General features: G+C 39.3%; 1 protein-coding gene across 1 annotated transcript; it reads left to right on the top strand.

The window, feature by feature from the left end:
• Positions 1 to 430: 430 nt before the first annotated feature.
• LOC119192583 (unconventional myosin ID-like) lies at positions 431 to 8,393 on the top strand (the record flags this gene model as incomplete). The annotated part of the gene is given in 8 exon segments (XM_037446397.1): positions 431 to 611; positions 4,562 to 4,683; positions 5,283 to 5,502; positions 5,826 to 6,023; positions 6,632 to 6,871; positions 7,251 to 7,401; positions 7,703 to 7,860; positions 8,272 to 8,393. Coding segments are annotated over 8 exon segments (1,392 nt in total), but the record flags the coding sequence as incomplete, so codon positions are not given.
• Between the last annotated feature and the right edge of the window lie 271 nt (positions 8,394 to 8,664).

The following is an 8,664-nucleotide window of genomic DNA, read 5'->3' as shown; positions in this document are numbered from 1 at the left end:
CTAAGGGACAATTTCTCCTGTATTGTATTGAAAGAGCTGTTTAGGGTAAATGCTGTGGAATTGAAGTCACGTGTTATTTTATACCATTATCCTGAGCCACAATTTTTGGGCCCTCCTAAACCATGACCCATGTTAACATTATTATTTGGGCGTACTTGTATTGCGTGCATGAAATTATACCGCTCCCCGATGAGGTCCCGGGTTCAGATACCTGGTTAAGGCAAAGTGATATTGTTTTTTTTTTTCACAATGTGAGTACGGAGTATAGAATTTGTACCTGATATGGCGATGAGCTTGTCTCCTATTTCATTATAGGAGACGTTCCACTTGGCGAATAAAGGATGCCCTGATATCTCACCTCTGCCTACCCTTTCAGGAACAAAGTTATTTATTTTATTTTGATAATCTAACCCCCTTCTTTCTTCCGTAGGTTTCAACACAACAAGATCTATACCTACATCGGCGAAGTGCTGGTCTCGGTGAATCCTTACAAGAACCTGGACATCTATGGCGCGCAGCACATGGCCCAGTACAGGGGGAGGGAGATGTTTGAAGTGCAGCCGCATGTGTATGCAGTGGCCGATGCCTGCCAGAGGGTCTTGCGGCAGCAGGTAAAGATGTTTTTACGGTGGAAGACTATTTCGATGATAGTAATAAGGGTCAAATGCAGTAATAACTGATACAGGATTGAATATCTCTTGCCGGCCTGTTTGAATGGTGTCAGTTGTTAACGGATTCAACCAGGCATAACTGTGTTGACTGGCGAGGGGTAATCAGCTCTCGTTAGTCGTCACTAAATCTGAATTCTGAACCCTACTACATTTATCATTATATGCAGTGGATTTATTTAATTGTATGTTACAAAAAAAAAAAATCCTTAAGGTAGCAAATTAACGAGGAACTTTGCACTATTACTTTCCATCAGATGATCAATATTCATAATTTTTTTTGCTATATTTCGTATTTTTTACGATAGTCTAGTGTCGTAATTGTTTTCATACAAATTTATATCGTCATCGAAGTAGAGTTTTACTACTTCGTTAACTCTTCTCTTTGCCCTCTTGTGTCCTACCCTCATGAAATGTGTTTCTTATTAACTTTAACTATTAACGTTAACTCCACTTATGTCGTGTTAACAGCCTTAAATACGTTGCTGTCGGTAAATACATTTGTTTTAGTGTCCTCTTTGACCTTTCAGTAATTGAATATGAACGGAACTGTATGTGAGAACTCACCCCTTGTTACCGCTAAATGATTGAAAATATTAGCGAGTTAAGAGTAAGAGTAAGTCACCTTACATAAATTATCTGTTTCTTATCATTGTATTATATATCAAAAGAGCAGCTGGGTCGTATTGTACATAGTGATCACCACGTCTCATAGATATTAAACACACAATACGAAAAAAATATGGATGTGTCGGAATTAAAGGAAATACCAATAGAAAATCCAAATCAATAAAAATAGAGGAGGTTTAGGAGATTTATCATCCTTCGTTTTTGTTAAACTTGGCACCACTTTGCTGCGGTCTTTTGATTTTTTACCTGAAGGTTTTTATGACGTATTCACCATATTGATACTTTTTCATACGCCACATACGTTGACAATCATTTTGGCGACAAATTTCGGTCTTCTATATCGGAAATCTTTTAAAAAACTTTTAAAAGCCTAGTATAAAATTTCCTTCACACGACCCGATTGCAAATTCATTACGCAATGGATGGAGTGCATCCGCATCCGCGGGAATTAATGACACTTTCCAGGATGGGATTTGTTAGTCGCGAACTAAATCTAGTAGCTACAGTCGTAAATCCTTTTTTTATATACTAAGTGGATTTTAGAGATGGGTCCACAAAGACAGCTAAGTTATCAACTGTAGCTACAGGAAATTTTGTTGACGTTGGTGATATTTTGTTAAAAAAAAGTTATGGTATTTGTAAGCTATAAAAACTCTGAGTGTTGACAGACGTACTGGTCGGTTGGTTGGTAAAATATTTGTGAAAATGTTGCTGTAGTCGGTGATATTTCATTTTATTTTAATCGAAGTTACTTCAGCATCCTAACAATTTTGACGTGCATTTACAGAATTTGGATAAAATATACACTGATACAGTCAGCGAGAAAATGGGAGATATACGCAAAATCGTGATAACTGAATGAGTATCGAATTAATTCAAGTTCAAGTTTTAGAAATACCCGAAAACAGACAACAACCAAGATGATGTTAGATCTTAGTCTCGTTATCTCCAGTTACAAACATTATGTTATGTGTCGTACGAGTAATAGAATTAGCAGTTACATCCTAAACAACATTAACAATGGACGTATTTGTAAACACGTCTCGCGGACCGGCATTATGTTTATACTATTAATCTATCAGAGAATCAAGCTTTTGGAAGGTCTAAGATAAGGTCTAATTTAAGACACATAATATTATGACAAATAGATATACAACGGAACGGATTCTTCGAAAATGTTTCGGTAAAGATTTGATATAGTAGATATTTTCGCTTGACGCCTGCATGACGCCATCAGAAGATGGCGAACATGGATGGCAGAACTTAGAAAGGTTCTAGGGTATATTTTTAAATCTTTTTTTTCTTTTTTATTCGGACATGGCAGAGTAACCCCACTGCACCTGATGGTAACTGGAGTGGGGTCTAATAGAATGTCGACTGATGAGAAAAACAGTCGACACAGTTATGCCGGCCTATTGGAAACGGATATACATAGGCTCATCCCGGAACGCGACAGTTACGTGGGCCACTATGGCGGGTTTTAACAACTTGGCTTGTTAACAGCAAAAAATGATTACTGCATTTTTGATATTGGAAAGCCCCTACACGTTTAAAAGGAATGCTTGTGTAAATTAACACAAGAAATTCTAAACTCTTTTATCATATAATGAACATCGCGAGCTTTCCCCAAGATTTCCAATTTTCCTCACACTCATGTTCCTATAGATGTCATTAACATACTCCAGGTCAAGATTCCATTACCTTAGTTGTGGCTATTAAGATATTTAACAGAAAACCATTCGACGAACCATCACAATTTTACATTTATAACCAATAAAGAAGTTTCAATCAGTACAGCGCGTTATGATTTTACGGCGTACGCGCAAATCAATATTCGAAGAAACGATGTTCGTCGAGTTGTAAAATTGGCAACGGTTATTTGAAGGCAGCGTTGAGACCACCCGAGTTTCATGCAGTTTTTACCGACTGCTTTTTATTAAACGATAGGACGAGCAAGCAGCTCGCTTTAGCGAATGATTTTTATCGACCAGTCGAGAAGTCTGACGGTAACCGGAATGACTGTTCATAAATCGTAGTAAATCCACCTGCAGTTTGCATAACAAAGCATTAGTATTGCTCTGCACCCGTTATCTTCGTGACATTGCCTAATTATCGTAAAGCCAGTAGTTTTTCCCAACTGGAACTCGACAGTGGTTGTACTATCCGATGGGGGCAAAGATAGACATTCTTAACTTGCGTATAGATAGTAATCACCTCCTAGAATATTATTTTAATTGGATTGTGCCTTTGATGCAATTAATTGTCGCCATGGTCCAGCCGACAATCATGAAAGATTTCCCGGGTTGTGTCCCCATCAAAGACAATTAGCGTGGTGCTGAAATACTCGTATATTTCGATGTAGGATTTAACGTATTCAGAATATTTTAGTTAAAGAAGGAGACCAGAGAAGGAGAGAGAGAGAGAGAGAGAGAAGGAGAGCATGTTGCCGAGTCGGAGCTCAAGTAAACAAAACTTACTTGTCAAAATCTGTCATATATTATGACTTAAGATATCATTTAGCTGGTGTTGTTTGTGTTTTAAATTGCGACTATTTTAAGATGCTGACATTTAATTGACAGCATCTCGGCTGATATCACACTTGAGAGCGAGTCTCAGATGCATCTATTAATACTGCCCTTGATGATTTAAAACAAGCTTAGTTGCTACCAACTAAAGAGTTAAAGTTTATTGTGGGTTTGAGATCGGAAGCCTTAAGACAGTTTCCTCACGGCTAATACTTAAGCAGAGAACCCTAATCCATTAATCACCGCAGTAATCGGTTTAGAGTTAATGCTCGTTCTCAAAGCAGTAATTACTCAAGTATCTAATAAAGTTTGTTGGTGGGAGTGTTTATTTTTTTATTTCTTAGGCCTTAAAAGAGCTCTAGGTGTTTGTTTTGTCATAATAACATTACATTTTTAATTTTTATTAAACCCGATAGTCTGGTGGTCATTAGGGCGCAGCGAGGATTAAAAGAGGAAAACACAGATGTATATATTTTTTTTTTATAAAAGTGCAACTATCTTTGATTTCAACGCAGTTTACGTGTGAGTGTGGTTCTGAGTTCAGTTCTCACGTTTGACATATGTTTGAGGATCAGTTGCTATTTATTGTAATTTTTGCCGGATATTGCGAGATGTGTACTTGTATTTAATTATAGGACGGATATATTGTACGAATGGATAGAATAGTTAGACCTCTGCCCACCTCTTCCGGGACAATTGAGAGCCGTGATCTTACGTTTGCAATTTTTTTTTGTACAGGGCAAGGATACGTGCGTATTGATATCTGGGGAGTCTGGCGCCGGGAAGACGGAGGCTTCCAAGTTCATAATGAAATACATAGCGGCGAACACCACACAGGTGCACAGGGAATATATAGACAGGTACCTATTTATTATAATTCATTTGTGTTTTTTTATAAATGAGTACCGTACCACTTTTGTCTACAAAAACGCCTTTAAATTTATACAAGGCTACGTTTGATTTTACATACCCAAATGCTCTCAAATTAACGATAAATACTTTAAGAACTAAACATAAGAGGTTTACGCGAATGTTACACATTGTAATAAATCTATTTTACGGATTTTATTGCGGTTCCTTTATATTATAATTTTCTCCAGACGTTTCGAAGATTGCAGCCTTCATAGTCACGGAGGTGTTTGCACTACAATAGCTAAAATAATTCAAATAGAATTGTATAATTATAAAATATAAGTAGACATTGTGACTTAGACTTTTCGGACTAGCAACACTTCTGTACTCCGTGAACATGAAGGCTGCAAAGTCTTTAAAACGGCACAAAATTATTACATAAAAAACGGCGATTAAATCCGAAAAATACTTTTATTCCAATGATATATAGTTCTTTAGTCACACAGTGCTTGCATCATCGAAAAAAGTTTATAACTTGCAAAAATTCAATGCAATTTATAATCCAAAAAACGGTTTCATTAACAAACAAATGTCAACCTAATTACAGAGTAAAGAACGTTCTAATTCAATCGAACTCGATCTTGGAGACTTTCGGCAACGCGAAGACGACTCGCAACGACAACTCGTCGCGTTTCGGCAAGTACATGGACATCCACTTCGACTACAAGGGCGACCCGGTCGGCGGACACATCAGCAACTATCTTCTCGAGAAGAGTCGGGTGGTCGGCCTGCAGCCCGGCGAGAGGAACTTCCACGCTTTCTACCAGGTAATGAAGATGTTTTGTTAAGGATGTAAATGAGGATTGTGAGTTTAATGATTTATGTTTATGCGAATTATGACGTATAAATGAAACCTTCATGGTCACGGGAGGGATTGTCAGTCAGCCCTGTGACCGTGAAGGCTGTAAAGTCTTCGAAATGTTGGGAAAAATTATAATAATACATAAAAACAGCGATGAAATCCGAAATATAGTTTTATTTAAAATTATTTTCTTTTTTTTTTTTTAATTGTGTATGATGCTATGGCCAGGCTGTTATAAATATCCTGTAGTCCAACCTTTATAAATTTAGAAATATTATATTTTTGCAGTTGTTAAGCACGAACAACGCGCAAACGAAGAATTTCGGTCTATCGTCAAGCGCGGCGTACAAGATCCTGGGCAGCGAGAGGACGACGGCGCAGGATTCTAAACTTTATTCTGTTACCAACAGTGCCTTTACTGCTTTGGGCTTCAGCAGCTCTGTCGTCGAGGAGATATGGAATATCGTAGCTGGAGTTGTACTACTGGTAAGTATCAAGTATAGGTAGTTCTTTATAGTACATAATTTGGATTTTTTTAGTCTGGGTAGGCAAATGATTAGTGGCTGACTATCGCCCACAAACACATATTGTTTGAAGAATTGTTGGCAAGTTGAAATTGTAAAGCTTGAAGATAGGGCGAGGCGGATTATATGCTCTGGCAATTTTACTGATATGCGATATTTTGCAAAGCTGTATATGTAATGTCGGTTCTGGGTAGGGTTTCCAACTGTACTACGAGTATAATATATAGTATTGTACTATATTTTGGTCTGCGTACTATATTCTGTTAAAAAATGTATAGTACGCAAAAGTTTTATATTTTCAACACCTCAATTTAAGAAACAAATCCTTCATTTTTTAAAAAACTATATGGACGATCCTTTACATTAACTTTTGAGTGATGGGACAGTGTGTTCGAACTTTTATAGAAATAAATCAGTAACAAATATATAACATTTGTCTATTTTGTGCTTTTTCCATAAAATACTACATTTCACCGAAAATTGATGGCAACCCTAGCTCTACCGCTGGGTAAGGCAATTCTACCGACCTCGCCAACCTATACCAAATCAGTGACATATAATGTGTGTCAGGGCGAGCTGACGTTCAGCGAGTCTGCGGAGGGGCAGCTGTCGGTGGGCGGGCCGCTGCGTGCGTGCGTGCGCGCGCTGGGCGTGGCGGAGGCGGCGCTGCGCGCGGTGCTGCGCGCGCGCGTGCTGGCGGCGGGCGGCGAGCTCGTCAGCAAGGACCACTCGCTCTCCGACGCGCACTACACGCGCCTCGCGCTCGCCAAGGCCGCCTACGACCGCCTCTTCACATGGATTGTGCAGCAGGTGCATATAGGAATCTACTCACACACATCCTGAAACTCCGGGTTGATACTGAGCAGAAAAACTCAATATCACTGCCCGACCTGGGCTTTGAATCCGTATTCTATTAGTTATTGTGCTTTGTTGCAACATCAAACTATCAATTGGGCGTTGTGTTATCGTTGTTAACAATTTCATAGATGAAAATGTCTTCCTAAGTCCTCTCTAGAAATGTAAATGTGGGTCCTGAAAACAAACCTTCCCAGAAAAAAAAAACGCAATTGGAAAAATAAGGGCTTCGATTGTCCATCACGAGTTATTACACTATACACTATACCCTGACACACAACAAGGGTAGTTATAAATCCAGCCGCTGAGGTCAACCAGTCATACCAATTCCCAGATCAACAAAGCCATCGACGTGCCGTCTGGAACGTACAAGAACACGTTGATAGGCGTGCTCGACATCTACGGGTTCGAGATCTTCGAGACGAACAGCTTCGAGCAGTTCTGCATCAACTACTGCAACGAGAAGCTGCAGCAGCTGTTTATTGGTAATTAAAGTTTATTTATGTTAAATACTCTATTTTAAAGACATATGATTTTTTTATAATTTATGAATGAGTAATTATTTCGTGGTCCTTCGAGCCTGATTAGGTACTATTTTTTCTATCGAATTATTGTAATTCTGTTAAAATAACTACATTTTAGTTATTATAAAGTTTTTAAAATTCATTGCAAAATTTTTCAACCACATCTAAATAATTGAAGAGATAGATGAATGAGTTGTTACTATTTATAATCTAAAACACCAAACCACTAACAAACTCTCACCATCAATTAAATTTTCTTCAGAGCTGGTGCTGAAACAAGAGCAGGAGGAGTACGCTCGCGAGGGTATCCAATGGACTCCCATCAAATACTTCAACAACAGGATCATCTGCGAATTGATCGACGCGCCACATCAGGGCATCATCGCCATCATGGACGAGGCGTGCCTGAATCCTACCAAGGTAACAAGGCGCCCTAAGGGTTCAGTAGTTGAGGGGTTTGAGGGCTGAGCCACGACCTCGCTGATCCGAGTTTTAGTGAGGTGTGGCGAGCGATAAGGACTCATGTATGAGAAAGTATGCGCACACGACATGAGTCGTCCCTGAGCGGTAGTAAGAGCGAGTGAGACAGATATACAAAAGGGGAAGAGGATTCATGTCCGACACAGAGCGGTGCGGATAGCTGCGACCTGACTTACTCCTATTCTGCACACCTAGCGTTTGACCATGCCGCCGCGATCGGCTAAGAGTCGTAAGGGTGTATCTGAACATGCTCTTTGACTGTTTCTTCCTTCGAACCAACCTGTTCCATCCTTGTGGTTATTATGTCGAAATAATCCTACGTAAATTAACAATGGTCTTTTTGATCCTCAGATATCTGACCAGCAGCTGCTGGAAGCGATGGACAAGCGTCTGAACGGGCACAAACACTACACCTCGCGGCAGCTCTGCCCCACCGACAAGAAGTTGAAGCACGGCGTAGACTTCAGAATCACGTAAGTGTGCTGGATGAGTAGATGTAAGTGAAGGGGTGAGTGATTGAGAGAATGTGGGAGTGAATGTCTGAGTGAGAGACTGGAGGAGTCAAATGAAAGAGTGAGTGATTTTAACTACTGTGTGATAAGCTTGAGTTTATAGATGTACCAAAACGTGGGTACGGATTACTCGATGGAGATGAGTAAAAATCGATATGAGAATACAAATGGTAGAGAAAGTTTAAGTGATAGAGGCTGGAAATAAGCAAATGAACGGGGCCGAAGAACGTAA

Source organism: Manduca sexta, unplaced genomic scaffold, assembly GCF_014839805.1.
Source record: "Manduca sexta isolate Smith_Timp_Sample1 unplaced genomic scaffold, JHU_Msex_v1.0 HiC_scaffold_2958, whole genome shotgun sequence".
Classification (NCBI taxonomy): Eukaryota; Metazoa; Arthropoda; class Insecta; order Lepidoptera; family Sphingidae; genus Manduca; species Manduca sexta.
The sequence above is the reverse complement of the archived record's forward strand: the minus strand, read 5'-3'. Positions and strand labels throughout refer to the sequence as shown.